General features: G+C 51.3%; 1 protein-coding gene across 1 annotated transcript in view; it reads left to right on the forward strand.

Annotated features, from left to right (window-relative positions):
- The window catches only part of PAXBP1 (PAX3 and PAX7 binding protein 1), a 275,602-nt gene that overhangs the window by 97,755 nt on the left and 150,168 nt on the right, over window positions 1–27,679 (forward strand). Inside the window, exon 11 of the mRNA XM_029603577.1 lies at window positions 24,351–24,550. Within this exon, the coding sequence (XP_029459437.1) occupies window positions 24,351–24,550 (200 nt within the window). The remainder of the gene's footprint in view (window positions 1–24,350; window positions 24,551–27,679) is intronic.

A 27,679-nucleotide genomic window follows, 5' to 3' on the forward strand; every position in this document is an offset into this window, starting at 1 on the left:
GGACCAATGGGTATAGTGCTCTCTTGCTAGCATATGGGAGACTGGGTCAGATTTCAAAACTGATGTCACTCTAGATATACCCCTGCAGTAACCTCAGCTCTTCAGTATTTCTCCGTCTCCTAGCAGATGCGGACACTATTCCACACACTAGAATAGTGTTAAGAATTACAGCAAAGAAGAAACAAAATTTACCTTAAAGAAGATCGAGCCTCGCTCTCCTGCGATGCCTAAGGGTCTCTCCCCCAGTCGAGAATTCCTGAGGTGATCTCCGATATCCCTCAGAGGTGTGCCTTGGTCCGGTAGCCAGTTCCCAGTGTGGGCTTAGCCCCCAGGGTGGCTGAAAGGCAACGGGTGCAGAACTGAGCACGGCGGTGAAGATAATTCCCTCTCCCCACGCAGCTGGAGACCGTCCGGCACATGATCAGTAAGCGCTGAGACCAGGTAAGAAAAAAATCTTTAAATTCAGGTCTCCAGTCTCCAGAACTCGGATTGCCGTACTGAATTCTTCTTCCGGCGAGGTTAAAAGGGAGCACCGATCGGGTTGAGCAGCCTTGGTGGGCTAGGCCCCGATCCGGTGCAAGGGTCCAAACACGTGGAGACCCTTGGGGAGGGGTGCCATCTTACGCGCGGGCGTTGTCGGCGCCATCTTCCCTTCTCGAACGGTGGTATGCGCAGGGCAGGCCGGTCAGCTGAAGGCCAGAAGACACTCTCTTTACACAGCCTGCCACATAAAAGCTGCGCAGCGTGAATTGGAGTCCTGCCTGTGTCGGCATTGTGAAGAAGCCCAAGGGGAACCAAAGCCCTGGTCCCTTACTGTCGGGAGATGGTTCCGGAACTACCGACGATAGCTCCACAGATCTATGCATCTCCGAGATGGCTTCCCCATAGGAGGGCACCTCTGGGACCCCTACTCAGACTCCCCCAGGGATTAACATGGACCCAGGGACCTTGTCCTGGTTGGAATTCTTTCAGGGCCTGCAAGCCTTCGTTCAGGCGCAATCAGCCCCGGCTGTGCCCCAGGTTCAAACCCTGCCGGAAGCACAAGATCCTCCCAGCCCTGCTCAGATGCCTCGAGACATGCCTTGCCTAACCAAGATCTTCCCTGACAGGGACCCAGACACCTCATATGATGAGGGTGACTCCCAAGAAGAAAGACGCTGGGTATTCCAGGCACGGACCCTATGGTGGAACCAAAGAAGAACCCCATTTTGGTGTCCTTCATAAGGCCTCATGCTACTTCCCAACGATGGAAGCCATCCAGGAACTGATTGACCTGGAGTGGGATGCCCCGGAGGCCAGTTTCAAAGGGGGTCGGGCCTTGGAAGCTCTATACCCTCTAGAGCCAGCAACCAAGGAACGCCTGCTTTTCCCAAAAGTAGACGCTATGATCTGTGCCGTCTCAAAGCGAACAATTCCCGTTGAGGGAGGGGCTGCATTGAAGGATACTCAAGACAGACGATTGGATTCCATCCTTAAGCAAGCTTTCGATGCAACAGCGATGACACTGCAAATTGCTTCCTGCTGCGCTGGTGGCACGTTCCTTCTTGCTCCTCTCGAGAGAGGCAAATAACTCCAGAAAGTACACCGGTGAGATGAACCTGCAGCAACCTTCCTGACGGACGCAAGCTCAGACCTGGTGCGCACCTCAGCCAGGGTTGTAGCCTTGGTAGTGGCAGCCAGAAGACAACTGTGGCTACAGAATTGGTCTGCGGACGCAATGTCTAAAGCAAATCTCACAAGAATGCCCTTTAAAGGATCTCTCTTGTTCGGAAGTGAATTGGAGAAGCTAGCCAGCAAATGGGGCGAATCCCCAGTGCCTCGGCTACCGGAAGATAGGAATAAAAGATCTCAGCGACCCTCCCCCAAAAGAACCAAGGGCAGAGGCTCGCAGTGCTTTAGACCCTACAGGAATTCACAGTTTCAGGCACCTCATCCCTCCAGAAGGTCCCAGCCCTTTCAGAACTGACAGATCAAGAGGGGAGCAGGCCCGGGGGCAGGTTCCAGCCGTGCTCCACAATGAGAATGGGCCGACCTATCCACAGGAGGAGGAGAAGGGGGTCAACTTGCCCTCTTCTACCAAAGATGGGTCGCGATAACGTTGGACAATGGGTACTAAACATCATTCGAGAAGGTTACTCTCTCGAGCTCCGCAGCATCTCTTGAGACAAATTTATGATGTCACCCTGCCACACCCACACCAAGAGACTGGCAGTAGAAACCACTCTAACAAGGCTACTCAGTCTGAAGGCAATAACTCCAGTTCCCACACTCCAATAAAATACGGGGCGCTATTCCGTCTATTTTATTGTTCCCAAGAAGGAAGGATCTTTCCGGCCCATCTTGGATCTCAAGAACGTCAACTGTCATCTGCGGGTACTACACTTCCGCATGGAAACTCTTCGTTCCGTAATAATGGCAGTACAACCAGGAGAGTTCTTAACCTCCCTGGACCGCTCCGAAGCCTACCTTCACATCCCAGTCCATCAGGATCACCAGCGCTTTCTGCGCTTTGCGATACTGGGTCACCATTACGAGTTCAGAGCACTACCCTTTGGCCTAGCAACCACCCCCAGACTTTCACCAAAATCATGGTGGTCATGGCGGCAACACTGAGGAAAGAAGGGATCGTGGTACACTCTTACCTGGACGACTGGCTGATCAGGGCAAAGTCTTCGGAAGAGAGCCAACAGGTGACCAGCAGAGTCAAGAGCCTACTGCAGGAACTCGGGTCGTGAACAAAAGCAAGAGCAGTATACAGCCCTCTCAATCTCTAGAGTACCTGGGGGCCCTTTTCAATACCAAACAGAACAAAGTCTTCCTCCCTCTTCCGAGGAGAAGGAAACTGATGGAACAATTACAACGATTGATGACCAATGCACGCTCCAAGGTATGGGACTATCTTCAAGTCCTCTGCCTCATGTTATCAACCCTGGAGGTCGTCCCGTGGGCAAGGGCCCACGGGACGACCTCCAGGAGTGCTGGAGCGGTCGCATATGGGCAAGGGCCCATATGCGACCGCTCCAGCACTCCTCCAGAACCCACTATCCCAGGACTACTCAATTTGCCTCCAACTACCAGCAGAGGTACGTTCTCGGCTACAGTGGTGACTACATGAAGACCACCTAAGCAGAGTAAGCCTATTCTCACCGAACTGGACCTTGCTCACCACGGATGCGAGGGTGGGGAGCAGGAACTGATGGCTCAGGGACAATGGAACAAGGAAGAGGTGAAATGGAACATGAACCGCCTGGAAGCTCGAGCAGTCAGACTAGTGTGCCTGAGATTCAGCCACAGACTCCGAGGCAAAGCGAGTCTAGTAATGTCAGACAACGCGACAATGGTTGCTTACATCAACCGCCAGGGAGGAACCAGGAGCCAGCAGGTGTCTCTGGAGATAGACCCTCTCATGGCATGGGCGGAGGTAAATCTATAAGGTATCTCAGCCTCCCACATTGCAGGAAAAGACAATGTCTTAGCAGACTTCCTCAGCAGAGAGAGCCTGGACCCAGGAGAATGGACGCTGTCGACCACAGCCTTCCAACTGATAGTAAATAGCTGGGGCCTCCCAGCCATGGATTTAATGGCCACCCGTCTCAGTGCCCAAGTTACCAGGTTCTCAGCCACAGATGAGAGCCACACTCCCAAGGGATCGTCGCTCTCGTCCAGTCTTGGCCAGAGGAAGACTTACTGTATGCCTTCCCCCCATGGCCACTACTGGGCAAGGTCATCCACAAGATAGAACATTGCAGGGGATTAGTTCTACTAGTGGCCCCGGATTGGTCAAGAAGACCATGGTACGCAGACATGCAAAGACTCCTTGCAGGGAACCCTCTGTGCCTACCTCCACACAGGGACCTTCTCCGACAGAGCCCGATTCTCCACGAAGATCCGGCTCGATTCTCTCTTTTGGTCTGGCCCTTGAGAGGACTCACCTGAAGAAGCGCAGTTACTCAAAGGACGTGATTGACGCCCTGCTCCAAGCGCGCAAGTTCTCCACATCCTTGTCTTATATATGGTTCTGGAGAGTATTCGAAGCCTGGTGCGAGGACCGCTGGATAATCCCGTGGACAGCCAAGATTCCCATGATTCTGGAGTTCCTACAGGATGGTATGAAGAAGGGGTTGTCACTCAACTCCCTCAAGGTCCAAGTAGCCGCACTGTCCTGCTTCAGAGCCGAAGTGGAGGGCATCTGGCTATCAACCCATCTGGATTTGACCCGCTTCCTGAAAGGTGTTAAACAACTACGACCACCCCTGAAGTGGCCAAGTGCCTCTGTGGAATCTCAATCTAGTATTAGACTTCCTAGCTGGGGAGTCCTTCAGACCATCACGTGGCCTGTCACTACATCTCTTAACGTTGAAGACGGTATTCCTGGTGGCAATATGTTCAGCTCGTCGCATCTCCGAACTACAGGCACTATCCTGTCGGGAACCATTCCTTAGGTTCACGCCTGGAACCATACAGCTGCGCACCGTCCCCTCCTTCCTACCGAAAGTGATTTCCGAGTTTCACTTGAACTAAACCACCTCACTATCATCTCCGGATGAGTATAAGGACTCTGAAGACTCACGCCTTCATAGCCATTTTAAATGTCGGCAGACTCCTAGTATGGTACCTGGAAAGATCTGAACCGGTGCGCAAAACGGATCGCTTGTTCGTCCTTCACAGCAGGAAAAAACAAGGAGAAGCGGCCTCGCAGGCGACCATAGCCCGCTGGATCAAGGAAGTAATCAAGGCAGCCTACATAGAGGCAGGGAAGCCCTTACCACTACAGGTTAAGGCTCATTCTACGAGGGCCCAGGCAGTTTCTTCGGCAGAAACCAAGCTACTGTTGCCCACCGAGATTTGTTGGGTGGCAATGTGGTCCTCCATACACACCTTCTCCAGGTTCTACCGCCTTGATGTTCAAGCCCGAGAAGACACAGCCTCCGCAAGGGCACTACTAAGTGGGCCACGGGCATCCTCTTGCCCTGTCCGGGAGTAGCTTTTGTACATCCCATTGGTCCTGAGTCCATCTGACTACACGCTAAGAAATGGAGAAATTACTTACCTGATAGTTTTGTTTTCCTTAGTGTAGACAGGTGGACTCAGCATCCCGCCCATGGCTGCCCCAGAAAAGGAGAACCTCGGATAGCAAACCTCGAGACTAAGCAAATACGGGTAAGCCACGGCCTACCCCATAGTTCAAGACACCCACAGTTTGTCCGGTGTCGGCATTAATTGGTTGAGTGCACTGGTGGTCTCTAGTTTGGAAATTAGTTGAACCAGTTCAAGTTTTAATCAAGTTATTTAAGCAAAGATATATCCACATTGGTTTTTCGAAGAGAATACTGAAGAGCTGAGGTTACTGCAGGGGTATATCTAGAGTGACGTCAGCTTTGAAATCTGACCCCGACTCCAATCTGCTAGCAGAAGAGCACTTTACCCATTGGTCCTGAGTCCATCTGTCTACACTAAAGAAAACTAAAGTGTCAGGTAAGTAATTTCTCCATTATAGCTGATGAAAAGATTTGAATTTGCTTATTTGATATAAACTCTTCCTCGGAAAAACAAATCAAGAGCTCTTCATACAGACCAAATTGTAGATTGTGGAGCAGTTACCCTATGAATGTACAAAGAGCAGTTATTACATGTTGAGACGACAAATTTTATCAAATAAGATGAGTAAGACTCAAACTTTTTTAATCAGGTTTATTTGAGATTTAATCTTTTTATTGTATCATGGCGGGGGTGGAAGGAAATTAGAACCAAAATGTTACCAATAAGAGCCCTGACCTCAGCGGTCAGAGTAACAGATAAATATGAGAAAAATAAGTGTGAAAGCTTGCTGGGCAGACTGGATGGGCCGTTTGGTCTTCTGCCCTCATTTCAATGTTTCAGTCTTTAGAGCATATGGCTTAATTATATTTGATATGTTAGTTTACCTTGATATTCTCCCAGGACAAGTAGGATGATAGTCCTCACAGATAGGTGACGACATCAGATGGAGCCGGCACCAGCATGCTACTATCCCCGCAGCCACACGGGGTCCCCTTCAGTCGTCTCTTTTTTTTTTTTCCCGCTGTGCAGTTACCTCGTGATTTTTTTGGAGCTTTTAGCTTCTTTCTTAAAACAAAAGAAATGTTATCTTTTTACCGGTTCTTTTCTGCTCTGGGGTCCCCTTCGCGAGTCTGTTCCTCTGGCATTCGGCAAGTAAAGTTTTCGAGGAGTTGCAGTCTGTTCCTGAGCATCTGCCCCCCCACCGCATGTCATCTTTTTTTTCAGTGGCAACCAGCTTCAGGAAGTGCCCCCAGTGTCTGCGGACTATGTCCATCATGGACCCGCATGAAGTTTGCGTCCTCTGCCTGGGGCCTTCCCATCATGTTCGGCGCTCCAGTTGCGCTCAGATGACACCCAAAGGCCGGCGTGCCCGCCTGGATAAGATGAAGCACTTGTTCGGTTCCCGACAGTCGGCTCAATCGACTTCAGCCCCGGGAATGTCGAGCCAGGGTGACCGTATGGACACAGGACTGTCGCCCTTGCTTTCCCGACACGATGAAAAAGGCACAGGGGATCACCCCTCGCCCACGTCGGGCCAGTCCAAGACCTCAGGATCATCTTCCTTGGTGCTGGAGAAGGACCGGGCCGGGAACCGAGGAAAACACCGGCACCGAAGGTTGTCACTGCACGATGCCGGCACTACCCTCGGCCGAAGCAGTCCCATCCTTCTCCAGGCCCAGGAGCAAAGGGCGTTCCTCACCAATTCTGGTGTTGGGTTCCGAGTCTCTGTGGACCCCCGTGGAGGTCCCAGTTACGCCCCAATCTGCCTTCTCCTCCCTCATCGGCATTCACTACACCTGAATTTCAGGAGGATTAGGACCACGTGGTCCAGCAGGTGTGCTCCATGTCCTTCCCTGTACGTACCTGGATCAGTCCAGACAGTGGGTTATGTCCCCAATCCAGCAGATGGAGTCAGCCCAAAGCTTCGAGGGGGCGTCACCATAAATACTACTACCCCCTCTGCAGGAGTTCAGTATCTTCTGACTCCAGCAGATGCGAGTAGTGGAATCTGGGCTTGCTCCCGATTCTCTTTTTCCTTTGTTCTTTTGCTTCCCTTGGTTGGAGGCTTTATTGTTGTCAGGTTTGTTTGGTTGGATCAAGTTGTGTTACAAAAAAAAAAAAAAAAAAAAAATTAAGTTAATTGATTGATTGGGGAGGCGTGACTTCTGTATTGTCCTCTGTCTCTCCTTTCTCTATTTACCGGCGCTGTCCGGGGCTGCTGCGGGGTAAGTGTGATTTTCTTCTTCTCCTTCCCTTGCAGCTAGGTTACACGCGGCTGCCGGTGCTCCGGCCTACTCGCGTCTTCACCCTCTCCCGCGGCCATTTTGAGGCTCCACGTGGGCTGCACCGGGGAGAGGGCTGCTCACCACCGGCGGGTCGTGCGGCCAGGAGGGCCCCCCCGCGGCGCCGTTTCTGTCTTTGGCGGGTAGCGCAGGCCACCCGGGCCCCCCCGCAGCGGCGATCCGTTTCGCGGCCCCCCCCCGGGTTTTTCAGGAGTTCTGGGCTGTCGGGGACTGTTACCCTTGCGCTCCAGATGCCGCGGCCGGCGCGTTGCTCGGCCTGTGGGGAACCTGGATCGCGCGTTTCCAGGGAGGGAATTTGCGCTCGGTGCCTTCCCGGAGGAGAAGGCACCTCTCGGTCCCTCACGCATCGGGCCTCCATGACAGCCTTACCCGGGCGGCGCGGGCTGGCCCCTCCCCCATTCCTGGCGGGAACGGCGGCCATCTTACACACGCTGCGTCCTGAAGGAGCCCAGGCAGCGCAGGGGGACGAGGTGGCTTCAGAGGGCTCTCCCCCGAGGTTAGTACCGGAGACAGACCAGGAGGAAGGCCCGCGGGGGCAGGGTCCCTCGGGGCCCCCACCCGCGGAGGCCCCCCCGACCAGGCCGGGATTTTCGCCGGAGTTCATACGGCTGATGCATACAGCCTACCTGCAGGACCTGGCTGCGCCCGCGGATCCGCCACCACCCAAGCTCCCGCGACCTTCGCCCGCCTATCCGGCCCCCCCCGCCCCGGCGGGTGTGGGGGCCCCACAGCTCCCCAGCCAACCACGGCTCCCCGTGGGCTCGGGGGGGCCTGGGTCGCCACCAGCCTCCCCTGGGTCGGACCCCGCGGCGGCGGGACAAGGGGACTCCACTTCGGAGGGTGAGGACCCACGTACCCTGCGCCTCTTCCAGCGGGACGAGCTAGATGACCTGATCCCACAGATCATTCAGGGTTTGGACCTTGATCCCCCGCCGGACCCGCCAGCTCCCGTCGCGCCCGCTGTAGTCACCTCCTCGAAGAAGGGAGACCCGGTGCTGGCAGCCCTTCGCCCGAGGGCTCGGGCTTTTCCCATTCATGAGTCGTTCCTGCAGCTGCTCACCAGGGAATGGGATGCCCCGGAAGCCGCTCTGAAGGGTAGCCGCGCCATGGAACGGCTATATCCGCTGCCGGAAGATTTTCTGGATCTCATCAAGGTACCCAGAGTGGACTCCGCGGTGTCAGCGGTCACGAAGAGGACGACCATTCCGGTGACAGGTGGAGCAGCGTTAAGGGATACGCAGGATCGCAAGTTGGAAGTCTTCCTCAAGCGGGTCTTCGAGGTCTCCGCAGTGGGGCTGCGGGCTGCGATGTGCAGTTCGCTTGCCCAGCGAGCCAGTCTTCTCTGGGTGCAGCTACTGCTCACGTCTCAGGTGTTGCCACCCGAAGAAGCCGCCCAGGCGGATAGACTGGAAGCTGCGGTGGCATACGGGGCAGACGCTTCCTATGATCTGTTTCGGGTCCTTGCCCGCTCCATGGCCTCGGTGGTGGCGGCACGTCGACTTCTATGGCTCCGCAACTGGGCGGCGGACACGTCCTCCAAGTCAAGTCTGGGTTCCCTGCCATTCAGGGGTAAGTTCCTGTTCGGCGAGGATCTGGACCAGATTATCAAGTCTCTGGGGGAAAACGCGGTCCATCGCCTGCCGGAAGACAGATATCGCTCCAGCAGGGCGTTTTCGTCCTCCCGGACCAGAGCCAGAGCGCAAAGGCGCTATAGGAGTTATAGGCCGGCGGCGGCTCGGCCCTCTGCCCCCAGGTCTCAGCCCTGGTCTCGCTCCTTTCGCGGACGCCGCCCCGCGCGCCCCGCTTCCACGGCGGGACAACCTTCGCCCAAGTCCTCTCAATGATGTTCAGCTCGCCCACTCCGCCGTTCCCAAGATTGGGGGGCGGCTGGCGTTCTTTTACGAGGAGTGGGCACGGATCACCTCGGATCAGTGGGTCTTGGACACCATAGGACGCGGCTACGCTTTGGAACTTGTCCGCGCTCCGAAGGGTCGATTCATTTTCTCGCCCTGCGGCTCGGCCATCAAGCGAGAGGCGGTGCAGGAGACGCTGGACAGACTGTGGGAGATAGGCGCCATTGTGCCCGTACCCTCCGGAGAGGTGGGCTCGGGCCACTATTCCATCTACTTCGTGGTACCAAAGAAGGACGGCTCCTTCCGCCCCATACTGGACTTGAAGGAAGTCAACAAATCCCTCAGAGTGATCCGGTTCCGCATGGAAACGCTGCGTTCGGTGATTGCGGCGGTACACCGAGGGGAGTTTTTGGCCTCCTTGGATCTGACGGAGGCCTACCTTCATATCCCCATTCGCCAAGAACACCATTGCCTTCTCCGGTTCAAGATCCTGGACCAGCATTTCCAATTCGTGGCGCTTCCGTTCGGCCTAGCAACGGCCCCACGTACCTTCACCAAGATCATGGTAGTTGTGGCGGCTGCCCTTCGGAAGGAGGGTATTCTAGTTCATCCTTACTTGGACGACTGGCTCATACGGGCGAAGTCCTTCCGGCATGGCCAGGCGGCAGTGGCCAGGGTGATAGAATTTCTGCAGTCCCTGGGATGGGTGGTGAACTTCTCCAAGAGCTCCCTCGTGCCTTCGCAGCGCTTGGATTTCTTGGGGGCGACCTTCGACACCCGTCTGGGGGCGGTTTTTCTGCGGCAGGACAAGGCGCACTCCCTGCGGGAGCACATACAGCGGTTCTCTGCATTACCAGCGCCCACTTCCTGGGACTATCTACAGCTCCTGGGGGTGATGGGTTCCACCATCGACATGGTTCCCTGGGCCTTTGCGCGCCTCCGGCCGCTACAAAGGGCACTTCTATCCCGCTGGAAACCACTTTCGCAGGACTACCAGGTGATACTCCCGCTGCCCCAGGTTGCACGGAGCAGCCTGGACTGGTGGATGGTCCCGGAGAATCTGGCTCGAGGCATGTCCCTCGATCTACCAAACTGGGTAGTGGTAACCACCGACGCCAGTCTCGTAGGCTGGGGGGCAGTCTGCGACCGCAGCGCCACGCAGGGGACGTGGTCCGCGGAGGAGTCGACGTGGTCCATCAATCGTCTGGAGACCCGAGCGGTCAGGCTGGCTCTTCTTCACTTCCTGCCACTCCTTCGGAATCGGGAAGTCAGAGTCTTGTCGGACAACGCGACCACGGTGGCCTATATCAACCGACAGGGCGGAACCCGCAGCCCGCAGGTCGCGCTCGAGGCAGAGATGTTGATGCAGTGGGCGGAACGGCACCTGGCCCGCCTGGCGGCCTCGCACATAGCGGGAGTGGACAACGTCCAGGCGGATTTCCTCAGTCGCCAGCTCCTGGATCCCGGAGAGTGGGCCCTCTCCGACGAGGCCATGCAGCTGATCGTTCGGCGGTGGGGTCCCCCCCACCTGGATCTTATGGCATCCGCTCAAAACACCAAGGCGCCTCGTTTCTTCAGTCGCCGGAGAGAACGGGGGGCGGAGGGCGTCGATGCCCTAGCGCTCCCGTGGCCGGACGAGCTACTTCTATACGCGTTCCCCCCGTGGCCACTGGTGGGAAGGCTACTACGACGAATAGAGGTTCATCGGGGGACTGTCATCTTCGTTGCGCCAGAGTGGCCGAGACGTCCTTGGTTCGCGGACCTTCTCCACCTAGTAATCGACGGGCCCATAAGGTTGGGACATCTTCCTCGCCTCCTCCACCAGGGACCAGTATTTTTCGACCAGGCAGAACTCTTCTGTCTTGCGGCCTGGCTTTTGAGAGGCGTCGCCTCCGACGACGGGGATACCCGGAGGCGGTAGTATCCACGCTGCTGCGGTCTCGGAAGACCTCGACGTCGGTGGCCTATGTGCGGGTCTGGAAGGTGTTCGAGCTGTGGTGTACCGGCCTGAACACAAGACCCTCGGAAGCGTCTGTTCCTCAGATCCTCCAGTTCCTGCAAGCAGGGGTGGACAAGGGGCTCGCCTACAACTCGCTTCGGGTTCAAGTGGCCGCCCTTGGCTCTCTCCTGCGTGACGGAGGATCTCTGTGGCGACATCCGGACATCGCCCGTTTCCTCAAGGGGGTCAAGCATTTGCGGCCTCCACTGCGCGATCCTTGTCCCTCGTGGAGTCTCAATCTGGTACTACGCTCTATGTCAGGACCTCCATTTGAACCGCTGCGGAATGCGACGATCAAGGATCTCACCCTCAAGGCGGTGTTCCTAGTGGCCATCTGCTCCGCTCGGCGTATTTCGGAGTTGCAGGCCCTGTCGTGTAGGGAACCTTATCTCAGGTTCTCCGATTCGGGTGTTTCACTTCGCACTGTCCCCTCCTTTCTTCCGAAGGTGGTGTCTGCGTTCCACGTGAATCAGACGGTGGAACTTCCATCGTTCTCTTCGTCGGAGCTGCGGTCTCTTCGTCTCCTTGACGTCAAGCGCACCCTGAGGCTCTACCTGGAGGCTACGAATGATTTCCGGACTTCTGACCATCTCTTCGTCCTTTGGTCCGGTCCCCGCAAGGGATCTCAGGCTTCGAAGACGACCATTGCCAGATGGCTGAAGGCCGGCATTGCCGCCTCCTATATTGGGGTGGGGCGGACTCCCCCACCCGGCATCGTAGCACACTCGACTCGCGCTCAGGCGGCCTCCTGGGCAGAGAGCCGCTCGGTGTCTTCGCAAGAAATCTGTAGAGCGGCCACCTGGAAATCGTTGCACACGTTCTCGAGACACTATAGACTACATCTCGCCTCGTCCGTCCAGGGACATTTTGGCGAACAGGTCCTACGAGCAGGTCTCGCAGGATCCCACCCGGGTTAGGGAAGCTTGGGTACATCCCACTGTCTGGACTGATCCAGGTACGTACAGGGAAAAGAAAATTATTACTTACCTGCTAATTTTCGTTCCTGTAGTACCATGGATCAGTCCAGACGCCCACCGCATTTGGGTCCTAGGGCCTACTCCTGCTCGACTGTATGTGGATGCTGAGTCTGTTCAGCTGTGTCTCCTTTTTACAGTAGTGCACTTACTGCTGTTGTTTGTTATTACGTGTTTCCAGTTTTCCCTGTCACTGTTTACTCCCTTGGAGGTTGACACGCTATGTTCGTGTCCGCCCACCCGTTGGTGGGTCGGTTTTTCAGTTTACTCAGTTATCACTCAGCGGCTTATTGTTGCCGTCCTGTTTCAACTTGATCCAAGCAGGGGGTTTTCGGTTTACTCGGGCTTTGATATACTTGATACTGAACTCCTGCAGAGGGGGTAGTAGTATTTATGGTGACGCCCCCTCGAAGCTTTGGGCTGACTCCATCTGCTGGATTGGGGACATAACCCACTGTCTGGACTGATCCATGGTACTACAGGAACGAAAATTAGCAGGTAAGTAATAATTTTCTTTTCGGGGCATCAAGCAACCATCGCCGCCGGCCCCCATACCGGCGCTGGAGCCACCACCCTCGATGTTGGCGCCCCTACTGGAGCGACTGGACGTGCTGCTCGGTGCCTTGCTGATGCAACCGGTGCCCGGAGGTCCTTCAGTGCCCTGTCCACTGCCGGTTCCCCCCTCAGACACCTTCTTGATTCTGGGGTCCTCGGAGGAGGAGGATGTGGCATTATTATTGGTGCTATGCCTGGTCTCAGGCCATTGGGTGCCCCGGAGCCTCCAGGTCCATCAAGGCCCTCTATGCCCGCGTGGCCAGCACAGAGGCCCTTTGACAGGCTGTTGATGCCGGGACCTGGTACCCAGGTTTCGGCCTCCCTCCTCGACCCAAGGGGGTCTTTTGTGATGCGGAGGCTCCTTACAATCCATGGGGCGGCGATTCCTCCAAGTTTTCCTCTGTGATCTCCCATCTGAGCCTTCGCCTCTGGATGGGGGAGGTGCCACTTGCCCCCGGAGGACTTGTCTTTCGCCAGTTTTGTTCGGGTGATGGCGGAGACCGTGCCTTTTCAGCTGCTGACTGAAAAGGACGCCTGCCATAAAATTTTGGAAGTCCTCCAATTCATCGGTCTGAAAGAGGGTGGTGGCTGTCCTGGTTCATGAGGTCCTCCTTGAGCTCCCCTACCAGTTGTAGGAGTACCCAGGCTCTGTTGCCCAGATCAACCGGAAGATGGACGCCATTTATTTGGTGCAACAGGCCCTGGGATTCCAAAAAAGTCAGCTCCTGCACCAGTCCGTGGTAGTGGAGTCTGCTCTGAAAAAGGCCAAAAGGGCCCATACTCACTATTCTGCCCCTCTGGGGAAAGGAGCAAAGGAGTTTGGATGCTCTAGGCCACAGTGTCTTCCAGGGGGCAATACTCATTGCCCGAATAGCGGCATATCAGTTAACATGAATCAGTACAACCAACCTCTGGAAGCAAGTCTAGGAGCTCGCTGAAGGTCTCCTGCAGCAGTTCCAAGAAGGCTTGGAATCCATAGTGCAGAAGAGGTTTGAGGGTGGCAAGCACGAAGTGCAAGCGGCCTATGACGTTTTTGAGACAGTGGCAAGGGTGCCCGGCGCTGGGCCTGGCTTAAGGCCTTGGACCTCCGCCCTGAAGTCCAGGAGAAGTTGACTGACCTCCCATGCACATGTGAAAACCTGTTCAGGGTCAAGGTCCGGGATGCGGTAGCCCAACTAAAGGACCACCATGAAACTCTGCAACAACTGTCCACCAGCACCTTGGACCCCTCCTTGGCAACCCATCGGGCACCACGTCGAGACCCCAGGAAAGCCTTCTATAGGCAGCGGAGATACTATCCACCGGCCTCTCAAGCTTGCACGGCTTGGGCTACCCCAAAAGGCAATCCACGCCAGCAGCGGGTGCCTCGGGCTCAACCGGGCCCTGCAGCCTGAATTTAACTAGCGCAGAGAGAGGAGCAATCTGACCCCGGTGCCCAGGTCCCAACCCACCAGTTGGGGACCTGCTATGTCTGTTTGCAAATCTCTGGATCCCCATCACTATTGACTGATGGGTGTTGACCATAGCGAAATGGGGCTACCACCTGAACCTCCTCAGAATTCCACCAGACCCTCCCGTCTCTCACTGGGGTGGGGCCTAGTGGAGCATGCGACAACCCTAAAGTTAGAAATCTTGGCCCGATTGTGGGTGAAAGCCGTCAAGCCGGTTCCCTGCCCTCAGCAGGGCCGGGGGTTCTATTCCAGGTATTTTCTCATTCCAAAGAGAACATGCCTCCATCCCATCCTCGACTTCCGAGCCTTAAACAAGTTCCTGAGGCGAGAACTGTCCAAGAGGGTCTCCTTGGGCACCTCAATTCCCCTTCTTCATCAGGGGGACTGGCTCTGCTGTCTTGATTTAAGACACCTACACGCACATCGCTATGTTTCCGCCTCATCGGAAATTCCTGCGCTTTGTGGTAGGACAACGGCATTTTCAATGCAGGGTTCTACCCTTTGGCCTTGTCTCCACACCCAAGGTCTTGACCAAGTGCTTGGCAGTGGTGGGTGCACATCTGCTGTGCAAGGGAGTGCATATGTTCCCATATTTGGATGACTGGCTCATCAGGAGTTCCACAAGCGAAGAAGCCCTTTGGGCCCTGCGCTTGACAGTCTGAGTGCTCCAGTCACTGGGATTTCTCATCAAATATCCAAAATCCCAGCTGACACTGTCCCAGGGACCACTTGAGTGCCATCAGCACCTACCACCAAGGGGTGGGTGACACTCTGATTTCGGTGCAGCCGCTAGTGGAGTGCTTCATGAGATGCTTACTTCAATTAAAGCCTCCACTGCGTTGTCTTGTTGTGGCCTGGGACCTCAATGTAGTGCTAGCATGGCTCATGCAGTCTCCATTTGAGCCTTTGTGCTCCACCCATCTGCTTTTGTGGCTGCTCGGCCACATGGCGGCGTCGGTGCATGTCACCCCGATGGCTCACCTGGCCATGAGTATGACACAGTGGACCTTGTGTTCCCAGTGGCGCCAAGTCTCTCAGGACCTCTCCATGCTGGTCCGGATAACTGGGCCGCTCCAGGACTCCCTTGCCTGGTGGGCACAGGAAGCCAACCTGAGCAAGGGGCTGCTGTTTCAGCCCCCTCCTGCTCAGGTGATCCTTACCACCAATGCCTCCAGAATCGGCTGAGATGCACATGTGGATGGCCTCCGCACACAGGGTGTGTGGTCGCCCGAGGCGAGGTGCCAAATAAATTTCTTGGTACTCTGGGTGATGCGGTATGCCCTCTGTGTTCCAGGACCCACCTGTCCCACAAGGTTGTCCTGATACAGACTGGAAACCAAGCGGCCATGTGGTATGTGATCAAACAAGGAGGCACAGGCTCCTATCTGCTCTCAGGAAGCAGCACAAATTTGGGCCTGGGCCCTGTCCTGGGCCATGCTCCTGTGAGCAGTATACCTGGCAGGAATGGAGAATGTGGTAGCTGACCGCCTCAGTCGGACATTCCACTCCTATGAGTGGTCCCTCAACCCCTCTGTGGCAGACTAGATCTTCCGCAGGTGGGGTCGGCCGGAGGTAGATCCCTTTGTGTCCCCTCAGAACAACAGAGTGAGTTGTTTCTGCTCCCTGTACAGGGCGGACAGGGAAACCAGCTGTGGATGCCTTCTCCCAATCCAGTAGCATGGGTCTCCTGTACGCATATCCTCCGATCCCACTCATAGGCAAGACCCTTGTGAATCTCCAACAGGACGAAGGCTCCATGATCCTGATAGACCGTCGCGGCCAATGCGTGGCTGGTTTCCAATCCTGCGCAACCTGTCAGTCCAGGAAACCCATATGCCTGGGCACTCCCAACCTCATCACACAGGATCAGGGCAGGCTGCGCCACCCGAACCTCCGGTCATTGGCCCTCACGGACTGGATGTTGAATGGCTAGTGTTACAGTCCCTCAATCTTTCACACAACGTCTCACAAGTCCTGGTAGCTTCTCATAAGCCTTTCACAAGGAAGTCCTGCTGGTTAAAGTGGAGGAGGTCCTCGATCTGGTGTGTGGAGCAGGGTCTCGACTCTTTCACCTGTCCTACACCTTGGCTCCTAGACTATCTATGGCGTCTCTCAGAGTCAGGGTTGCAGACTACTTTAATCCAAGTCCACTTGTGTGCCATCAGCGCCTACCGCTGAGGGGTGGGTGACACTCCGATTTCGGTGCATCCGCTAGTGGGGGCGCTTCATGAGATGATTACTTCAATTGAAGCCTCCACTGCGTCGTCCTGTTGTGGCCTGGGACCTCAAAGTAGTGCTAGCGTGGCTCATGCAGTCTCCGTTTGAGCCTATGCACTCCTACGAGTTTAAACACCTCACGTGGAAGGTTGTCTTCCTGGTAGCAATTACTTCTGCTCGCAGAGTCAGTGAGCCACAGGCCCTGGTGACCTGTCCGCTTTATACAAGGTTCTTCATGACAAGGTGGTGTTATGCACTTTCCCTAAGTTCCTACCTAAGGTGGTGACAGATTTCATCTGAATCTGTCTATCGTACTGCCCACCTTCTTTCCGAGGCCACACTCCCACCAAGGTGAGCAGGCTCTGCACACCTTGGACTGAAAATGTGCTCTCACATTTTACCTGGAGTGCACTGCAGCCCACAGGCAGTCCGCCCAACTCTTTTTCTCCTTTGAAAAAAATAGACTTGGGGTTGCGGTGGGCAAGCAGACCCTGTCCAATTGGCTGGCGGGTTGTATCACTTTCTGCTATGAACAGGCGGGCCTTCTGCTCAGAGGCTGAGTAATAGCGCACTCAATGAGGGCCTTGGCAGCATTGGTGGCCCATTTACACGCGGTCCCTATTGCTGAAATCTGCAAGGCCGCGATGTGGAGTTCCTTCCATACGTTCGCAGTCCACTACTGCCTGTACTAGGATGGTTGACAGGACAGGGTCTTTGGTCAGTCTGTCCTCCGTAACCTGTTCCAAGTGTGAGAACCCAATTCTCCCTGCCTAGGGCCCAATATGTGGTTCATACTGTCTCCCGTTGCCAACAGCACCCCTGTTGTGCCTGTTGGCCCTATATGTTCCGGGGGGCAACCTGCAGCTTGGAGAAGTAGCCTAGTGGTTAGAGCAGTTGTCTTCGAACCAGGAGACCAGGGTTCGAGTCCCACTGTTGCTCCTTGTGACCTTGGGCAAGTCACTTTACCCTCCATTGCCTCAGGTACAAACTTAGATTGTAAGCCCTCTGGGGATAGGGAAATACCTACAGTACCTGAATGTAATCCACTTTGAAGTGCTGAAAAAAAGTGCGAAAAGCGGAATATCACCTATCTGTGAAGACTACCATACTGCTTGCCCTGGGAGAAAGCAGAGTTGCTTACCTGTAACAGTGTTCTCCCAGGACAGCAGGATGTTAGTCCTCAGGAAACCCACACACCACCCCACGGAGTTGGGTTCTTCTGCGTTTTATTTTATTTTTCGCTAGTCTTTTATGCTTTGAGACTGAAGGGGGACCTCGCGTGGCTGTGGGGACAGTGGCATGCTAGGCACGCTCAGTGTGCCAGTCAAAGTTTCTAGAAATTCCATCTGCCGAACTCCATCTGATGATGTCACCCATCTGTGAGGACTAACATCCTCCTGTCCTGGGAGAAAATCTGTTACAGGTAAGCAACTCTGCTTTTCCTTTTATAAAACGGAGAAGAAATGATTTGTGAATATATTTCTGGAATGATCCTGACATTTCAGTGCAGATTGTAATGTGCTGCTTTTGTAGTGAGCTCTCTGCACCATTCTTTTCCATCGATAAGCAGACTAAATTAGCCATTACACGTGGGTAACATCATCTGGTAGCACCGACTGGACTTGTCTTTCCAAGCTTGGAGAGCTTTAAGCTCCATTGAGAATGTGCAGGAGTTCTCATGTGGGTGTTGCATCAAGAGTTTTTTCAGTCTTTTTGTCCGAGCTAAAAAGCATGGACATGCATTTCATCTCTCCTCCATTTTTCTTAATAGTGCTATCTTAAAAATACTTTTTTCAAGCAAAAAGTTTACCTCGCAGGAAATATTGAGCCAGAAGAAAACATATTCAGTGGTGAGTGATTTTAAGAATTGAATGCAGCAAGATAATATTCCTTACCAATGGCCACAATTTTTTATTGATACCACAGACTGGACCATGATCAAATAAGCTATGAAGCTTGCACATGGATGTCCCCATGCTCCAGGGACCTGCCCTCTTTTCTCACTAGTTATTATCCAGCTTTGGCCCAGGGCCCAAAGGAAAATGTTATTGACTCTTACTGGAGTGATGTTTAGAGAAGGGGGCTATTTGTAAGGAAGGGTTCAGATGCAGGAGATGTTTGAGGGCTTTATCATTTGGGAGGGATTGGCTGTGGAGGATGAGAGAAGAGGAATGAAAGATTGAGGGATATAGGAGGTGCTGGTGTGGGGGGAGGTGAGGGAGAGGAGATGGCAGATAAGAGTAAGGAGGGGATGGGGTGAGAGGGTGACAATCATTTGTGGGTCATAAGAAAGGCCTGGAGGTGAGAGAGGGTGAAATGACGTGAGAATAGCTAGGGGATGTAAGAGGGTATTAGCTGGAGGGATGGAGTTTGAGAGAGGGAGAATACTGGAAGGAGAAGGTTAAGAGAGGAGGTCATCTTGATTTGGTGAATTTTGAAGGGGAGGATTGACCAGAGAGGGTGGAGATTGAGAAAGGGGATCAACTGGCATGCGGTAAGGATGAGAGTGAAGTGATTGTTGGAGAGTGACAACACCCTTGCTAATTTTGTTTTGGTTGACCTCTTGGGTTATTCATTGAAACACAGACTCTTGATACACCGCTGATTTAAAGTTCTTAAAATGTGGGCTTAGGTCCACAGAACACTGCTGGTGTAAAGAGAAAACTGATTCTAACCTCATGGACTATATGGTCCAAACTTCAGGGGTACAAAAACCACCTGGACCAAGCCAAATGTGCCTGATACTCTTAGGATTTCTAAAGCTGCCTCTTGACCTTGCAAATTATTCAGGATAGTCCATTCACTTACTGCCCCTGTGTTATGTCCTTCGTCTGGAGCTTCATATCCTTCTTGTGAAACATTTGCTTTTTTTTTTTTTCCATAATAAAACTGTTCAGATAGTTAACACCTTTGCTGCAATTACTTCTGGGTTCTCATTTTCTTCAAGAACAAGCAGGATGGTAGTCCTCACATGTGGGTGACATCAGATGGAGCCCGGCATGGAAAACTTTTGTCAGAGTTTCTAGAAACTTTGACTGGCAGATTGATCATGCCCAGCCTGCTGCTATCCGTGCGTCCATATGAGGTCCCACTTCAGTCTCTTCTTTTCCGCGTTGCAGTAGCCTCGATGTTGTGGAGCTCCAAACCCTTGAAACTTTTTTTTTTTTTTTTTTTTGCGGTATTTTCGGGGAGTTTTCTGCGTCTGGTCCCCCTTCACATTTGGTTCCTCCGGTAGGTACCTTTGGCTTTTGCCTTCGCTATTCGCGGTCGATCCCTGACTCCCGCTTCTGGGTCCCCATTGGTCATAGACCACACACCGGCCTATTTTTCAATGGCGTCGGGTTTTCGACGGTGCCCTGCGGACCATGTCCATCACTGATCTGCATGAGTATGTATCCTCTGCCTGGGGGCCTCGTACGACATCAGAGTGTGTCGTTTGTGCAATCAAATGATCCCCAAAGGGCGCTGTGCTCACCCGGACAAAATGGAGAAGCTTTTTGACTCTCCAAAACCCTCCACTTCGGCGTCTGTATCCTCCACGCCTAAGGACCGCAGGGGACCGTCCCTTCCCTTAGCGGTCCCGCTCTACAGTACCTCCAAGGATCAAGGAGAGGGAGATCAATTGATTCTCAGGGTTGTCATTATCCTCGGTGCTGGGGAAAGACCGGCTGAGCGCAGGAAACCAAGGAACCACGTTCCGACATGGTTCTGGAGCAGCATCGGTGACTGCCAAGCCGCCATCGAAGTGGCACCGGCCACTGGAGGCCCCATCCTCCAGTGCCCCCGGTAGCCCAAGGCGTTCCCCACTGGCGACTGTGCTGGGCACTGTGCTACCTCATGATTCCTCCGAGGGTGTGCCGACGATGCCTCATCCTCCTCCTCCAATTCTTACCACACAGGACTTCCAGGAGGAGTTGGACTGCAGGGTGCAATCGGCGGTGCTCAAAGCGCTTCAGAGCGTCGAGCTGCCGGCACCACCAGCCCCCATACCGAAGCCAGAGCTCCTCCTTCCGTGCTCGCGCCCCTGCTGAAGCGTCTGGACGTCCTTGGTGCCCTATTGAAGCAACCAGTGCCCGAGAGGCCCTGATACCTCCTTGGCCACCGATGCCCTCCACCAGAGCTGGTACGCAGCGATGCAGGCAATATGCATGGTGCCTTGGAACACCTTCCTCCCAAGAGTGTCCATCCCTCTGTGGTCATTCCTCAGGGGCACAGAGGAATGGGTCAGAGAATGCTTGGTCCTCTTGAGGGCGGATTTGACCACCACCAATTGGTGAGGCAGCAGACGCTCATCGAATCTGGCAGCCTTCTGGATGACACAAACTCCATCCGCCTTATTAACGGGAAGCACTGTGAGAGGATGTTCCCAAATCCTCAGCAGCAACTCCTTAAGGATCTCATGTACCAGGACTGCCACAATCTCTTTAGGAGGCTCCACAAACTGAAGGATTTCAAGCATTTTGTGCCTGGAATCTTCAGTTAAAAGCTGGAATGGGATGGCGTCCGCCATCACTCTCTCAAAATCTGTGAAGGTTAGATCCTCAGGCGAAGATCACCTCCTCTCATCTGGAGGAGAAGGGTCTAACGGGCCACCATCTGAGTCCTTGGAGGACTCACTTTGATCATTCCCTAGGGGTCATAGGGACCCTCATCCTCACTGTACGCCACAGGGGATGGGGCCTACATCCAGGGGTGCAGGCACCAATGGAACTGGATGGGGGATTATAGGCTTTGGCACCCCCACCAGACTGAGCAGCTTCCTCCTCAGAGGAACCAGCAAGAACCACAGTATCAGTAGGAGGAAGCCTCAGTGCCCCGCAAGGCACCGGTGCCAATGCGCGAATCAATGCCAGCTGGGTAAATAATGCACAGACAAGCACAATGAGCTTGGTGCCATGTGCGCTCAATTCATGCTCCTTAGCCTTGATAAGGGTTGGGCCCTTTTCTCACTGTGCTTGTGAATGCATCTCTTCTCAAAGGTATGATACCTTCTTTATTAAAAACAGCTGTGGTCCACTTTTTACTGAAAAAAAAGCCAGCCTGGATTCTGTAGATCTTTCTGTTGGCCACTCTCCTCCCTATCACTTCTCATTAAAATATTAGAGAAAATTGTTCTTACTCAGTTGCAGAAGTTATCTGGAGGAGAATCATTTCCTTCATAATGAGTTTGTCTTCTGCCCACAATATAATATGGAATCCCTTTTACTTTCCAGTTTGAATAATATTTGGCCTGGCTTTGACTCTGGTATTAGTTATTTACTCATTCTATTAGGCATTTCATCAGCTTTCAGTACTGTCATACTCTTTTGAGGGACTGTCTGAAGTCACTGGGCATTTCCTCCACTATTCACTTGTGGTTTACTGCCTTTTTTCTAATTGTTTTTCCCAAGTGTTCATTGGTGATTCTTCTTCCGAATCATACTACTTGAACATGGATGTTGTCCGGGGATCCTCCCTTTCCCCTACTCTCTTCAATATTTACCTTGCTCCCCTCTACATATTTATTTATTTATTTATTTATAGCTTTTCTATACCGGCATTCATGATACAATCATATCATGCCGGTTTACAAATAACAGGGTGTGCAATAACTTTGTTCTATTAACAAGTGCAGAGGAAGCAAAAAGTTACAATATAACAGGGTTGTTGGAACTGGGGAAGTTTACTTATAATTCTGAGAATAAGCAATAAAAACATACAAAATTAGAGTTTGTATTAAAGAATATATACACAAATATTTCCCCTCACAGTTCCCAAATGTGAGTCTGATATATCTTTGGAACAACAGGAACACAGCATGCCGGGAAATCAGCAACAACTCATGAGGCACTTTCTTAACCACTGGTTATGTCCAAAAGCTGCTTTCTGAGCTGTTCTTTCTCTCTTTCAAACAGCTTGTCTCGTGTTGCTCTTTTTAAGTTAATTCTTCTGACCTTTGCTCTGCTTTCTTCTCTGGGCTACTCCCATGTATTCTTGAGGCCCCAACTGCCCTTATCACATCAGCAAGCAGTTAGGTGTGGCCAAGTGGCTACTGTCCTGTTTTCCTCTGAAATCTGCAGTTAGCCTCCTCTCATCTTATCTGATCTCATGACTTTTTTTTGTTACAAGCAGGCTAAGAAAAATAGCATGCTTATTCTCAAAACTTATAGGCCTTATATCAAATAATTACACTAATAATATCCATGATTTCTCTGCTTCATTACTTTCTGTTGCGGTACAGTATCTTCACACAAGCTAACTGCTTAAAATAATTTCCCACAGTTGCCAATTGTTCAGCTTGGAGAATAGAGTTGTAGGCACTGTCCTGTAGAGCACCTTCTTAATGATTGGAAAAAAATATGGTCCCATATTTTACAGTTCCTTCATTTTTACTGAAAGTTTCTGAATTTTATTTAAACCAGTGTGTTTCCTTGCCTTCATTTAGCAAGAACACAGATTCTGAAAGATGTGCACTGCTTCACTCCTTGGTTGTGAGGAGACATAAGATATCTCAACACTGCTAGCACTTTCGGGAGATCTAATCATCTTTTCTTTTTGTCCTGTTTAGTGGACTGGAGAAAAGTAAGGTGATTTCTAGGACTACTGTGTCATGCTAGATTAAAAAGCTTATTAATGGAGCTTATGTGAACTCTGATAATTACAGAAGTAGCTTTGGGCTCATTTCACAAAGGTGCAGGCCACTTTGTGTGCAGAGTTGTAATTAGTGTCTCCTTTGGAGGTCTGTGCAGCAGCAACTTGGTCGTCTTTGCATACTTTCACTAGGCATTGATGCCTGGAGGTCAAGGCTAGGGAGGTGGCCTCCTTCGCCTCAACGGTTTTGTGAGGGACTTACGCAGAATTCCACCCTATAAGGGAGTAGCTTGGGTACATCCCTTTGTTCTGGCCTAGTGTGACTGGGTGAAGAAGGTAAAATTACTACTTACCTGATAATTTCCTTTCTTTTAAGTCAGAACAGGCCAAGGCCTTCCCTATGCTGCTGATGTGCTTGAGATGTTTGGAATCTTCAATGTCTGTCTTCACTTTCTGTATTACAGAAATTGTTTTTACAGGCAAGTAAATGGAGTTGGGAAGCACAGTGAATGTCTCTGCTTCACTGTAGGAGAGTGATTTTTTTTATTCTGCTGTTTGGAAATTCTTCTTCCGTTTCTGCTTCCTGATTCTTTTGAAAGTCCACCAGTTCCAACCCCCGCCCCCCCCCCCCCCCCAAAAAAGTTAAAAGTTAAAATGGTTAACATGTTACAAAATACTGGCAGGATGGTGTCCGCACAGCGTTGTATGTGGAGTAACATCATCGAGCCTCCTGATCTGTCTCCGTTGATTAGAGCTCATCAGGTATGAGCCGTGGCTGCTTTTGTCACTCATTGCGAGACGTACCAATCAAATATGCATGCAAAACTATGATATGGTCTTCAGTCCACACATTTATATCTGATTACTTCCTTGAAACCCTTCAAGGACAGACAGCAAGTTTGGACAAGCAGTTTTGCGCAATCTATTCTCTCTGTAGTCCACTCTCCATGGTGGAGTCCAGATTGCTTGTTAAGTATTGCTCCACTGCAACTCTTAGCTTGGGATTCCCAACATATAATGGCTATTTCAAACTGCTTATTGATGGGAAAAATCAAGTTTGTTGACTGTAAACCTTTTACGTAGAGAGCAGGAAGAATTAGCCATGGAATACCCACCCACTTCCCTGTAAAGTCTGCTACATAACTAGATTCAGCTCTGATAGTGACTGAGGAGGATTACAAGGTAACACCTGCATGGGAACTCCTGCACATGCTCAGTAGAGCTTAAGACTCCATAAACTTAGAGAGACAAGTCTATTCAGTGCTGCCAAATGACATCACCCACATGTAATGGCTAATTTATCCTGTTATATACAGAAAACACTGTTCATGTTAAGCATTGCATTCTTCCTCCAATGTACATTTTTTTAATACATTTTATACTTCTAGAGCGAATAGTGAAAGAATCAGGCAAAGTATTTGAGGATGTCTTGGAAAATTTTCACTCATTTGACTGTATCAAGTCCCAGTTTGAGACCTGGCGTTCAATGTATTATGAGTCCTATAAAGATGCCTACATTGGCCTTTGTTTGCCCAAGCTTCTGAATCCATTGGTAAGGTTACAGCTCCTGACATGGACGCCACTGGAGGTAAGAAACCAGCATTGGGAGCGTGTAAAGTATATGTATCCACACTGTGCGCCATCTGCTGTAATATAAGCACTTGAGGAAAAAAAAGAGGATCTCATAGAACCTATGACAGATGAAAAAAGGATGCTTAAATGCTGTTAGATTAAATATCTAATTTATTATGTCACATATTCAACAGAGTATAAATTGAAGATACAGGCATCAGAGAGATTATGAGCACAAATTGAAATCAGTCACATATATGCACACAGTATCAAAACACCAACATAAATCTGCAGAGAATGGAGCAGTCAATAAGAGTATGAGCTGATTATCTAACCTCTGTTCTTAGGCAGTCAAGTTTAATTGACCTTGGATGGATACCATTTATAAGAAATTGGAGTCTTATGATGATGTAGTCTATACCTCAAGTGAAGGGCAAAATAGTTAAAATTTCCATAGCTTTTTAACGAGTTGGAAGATGTTTAAAAAATGCAAAGAAATTAGATGCTATAAAATATAGCAGAATAAAAACTGAATATAGAACAAATGTTTCACAAGAACTGGAGCAAAAAAGAGAACCAGGCACAAATATTAAATTATCCAGAATAAGTCATTTGGAATAGGATTTCAATTAAAATAAATACATTAAAAAAAAATGTCTGTGGACACGGCATGCAGATCTAGTGACCAGCTAGATGATAGCAGCTAAGACGCTAAGGGCAGCAGAATGAAGGGCTCAAAAAGCCATCATTATATTCCTCTGTCTTGTAATCTGCATTTTCCTCTTCAGTCAGTCAGCCAGACCAGTTCAGATGTATGGTTTAATACCTCCCATCCAGCAGATGGAGACACAGGCTTGCTATTGCCATCTTATATAGGCTCCCATGCTGACTTCAGTGTTGCCGGAATTTTATCTTCAGAAAATGGCAGGCAATCATCCCATGCTGTGAGCTGAGGCCTGGTTAGACTGGGTGAATAAGATAGGATCTGCCCATCAAAATTTCTAAGGTGAAAGTCTTGTACTCCCTTCCTCTGAGCATAACCAATGGGTCAAATGGCTTTCAGCTATTGAAACAGAATGCTTCCCGGCTATAGTCACTGCAATTACCTCTCTTCCCCCTCCCTCCACCATTTTTTTCTCCTTTTCTGATTTCTTCTTAAAGGAAAAAAAAGGCTTCCCTTGCTATATTTTCCTCCCTTCTCCTGAGCCCTGTGGTCATCCCTGGTTCCTGCTTGTTTCTAAAGCTGTTTAAAGAAAAGCAGAAGAAGAATGGTTTGCTGTCTGAGGGTGACTTATAGTTGGGGGATATAGCAGTTTGGTCAGGGTCTGTGGACAAAAGCAGTTGAAGTAGGAGAGAAAATGGTGGTGTCTCTTCAGGAGCATGGGAAGCACTCTATAGTTTACAGCATATATAGATCACATCAGACACTGGGAGGGGGAAGTCTCTGAAAATCTTGTGGAGAGGGAGAGAGTGCAGCGAGGTGTGGTTGTCTGCAGACTGCTCCTGCTGGTGTGCTTGCTGCCATGGCAGGAACAATGGCCAATTTAGAACTGCGAAAAGGCCTCCTACACTGCTTCCATTTATCTCAGATGCTGCAGCTGTCTGGTCTGTAGCTCCTCTGGGATTGTGTTTCAAGAAGAACAGCTCCTTTTTCTTCACTTAGAGATGTGATTCCTTCCTTTTTTCTAGGCCTCTGTTTCCACGGAGTTGTGAAGTGTTTGCATCAGGCCTTTTTTCTATAGGGATGAGTGCAACTCTGGGTTTCTTGTGGGGAACCCCTGTAAATCCAGAGCAGAAGAGGATTGGGAGGGGAGGAAGTACTAAGATTTAGGTTCTGTCACTTTTTTAGGTTCTGTCACATTAAGGGTAAGTGCCAGTGAGGGAGAGTTGGAGGTGGGGGAATGTTTCCTAGGGAAGAGAATGTTTCGTCTATGGTTCGGTGTTTCAAAGGACGCTGAACATAGCAGAAGAAAAAGGAGAGGATGCTGATAACTCCAAAGACGACCATATAATGTTGAGTTAATGAAATTATCTAAAGCATTTCTATGGCATAGAACAGTTAAGAGTTTGATCTCTGTGTAATGGATACCCCCAGACAAATTATAAAGGGGATAACACTATGGCGATGTCAGCCATGTGGGGGAGGGGGGGTCAAGAGCCAGCGGTCACTAGCACAGAAGACACTTGTTCTGGGAAAAGAACCTGCCTGTACTGACTTATTCAATCTCTCCAGACCATCGGGGCTTTCACCGCTCCGCCTCCGTAGTAAGAGAAACCGCCTTGGTTCCAGTATTACCTTCCTGCTTGCTAATCTGTCATCAGGCTTTAGCCCCACTCCTTCGCTGATGTCAGCCGTGCGGGAGTTGTGTGTGTGTGTGTGTGTGTGTGTGTGTGTGTGTGAAGAACCAGCTGTCTATGCCGGAGGCACTGCGCGAATGAAGGGAGATATGGGGGACCTTCACAGCCTTAGCTACCTGTGAACTCGTCAGCCAACTTGCCTAGTTCCTATTCAGTGCTCCCATATGGTCTTCCTCTCCTATCCGGCAGATATTTCAATAATGATGATAAATGCTCAGGCTGTTAGAAGAAAATTATATATTCATGATTTAATTAGCATAAGCAAACCTGATTTCTTTTGCATTACAGAATCCTGGCTTTTAAATCCCGATTTTGTTTTTCTTAATCAAATTAGTCTCCCTGGATATCTAATTGCTTCCCAACCAAGGAAGAGAGGGCAAGGCGGTAGTCTGTTAATCATTTACAGGGAAGTATTGGTAGATGACTATTGAGGACCTGAGTGGCGATTCACCTAATGAAATGCTGGTTCTTCATTCAAACGAATTTAGTTTATGCTTGGAATATTTTCCTCCTTTCCTGTTACAAGATCTCTCCCCCTTTTTTGAGCACTTGATTTCCTCTAAGGCTAACCTGAATAATATGATTACCCTTGGAGATTTCAACTTAAATATTGACCTTGATCCTATTCCAGCATACTGTTCTCTGTTTCTTGATACCAGTCTTTTCTTGAATGAGAGCAATTTATCCAAGAAAGACTCGTGAGTGTGGTCATATCCTGGACCTTGTATTTCTTATATTTCAAACAATTTTATTAATAAAATAATACAATGGTTGGTGGGCATAAGGT

Source organism: Rhinatrema bivittatum, chromosome 5 (genome assembly GCF_901001135.1).
Source record: "Rhinatrema bivittatum chromosome 5, aRhiBiv1.1, whole genome shotgun sequence".
NCBI classification, from domain to species: Eukaryota; Metazoa; Chordata; class Amphibia; order Gymnophiona; family Rhinatrematidae; genus Rhinatrema; species Rhinatrema bivittatum.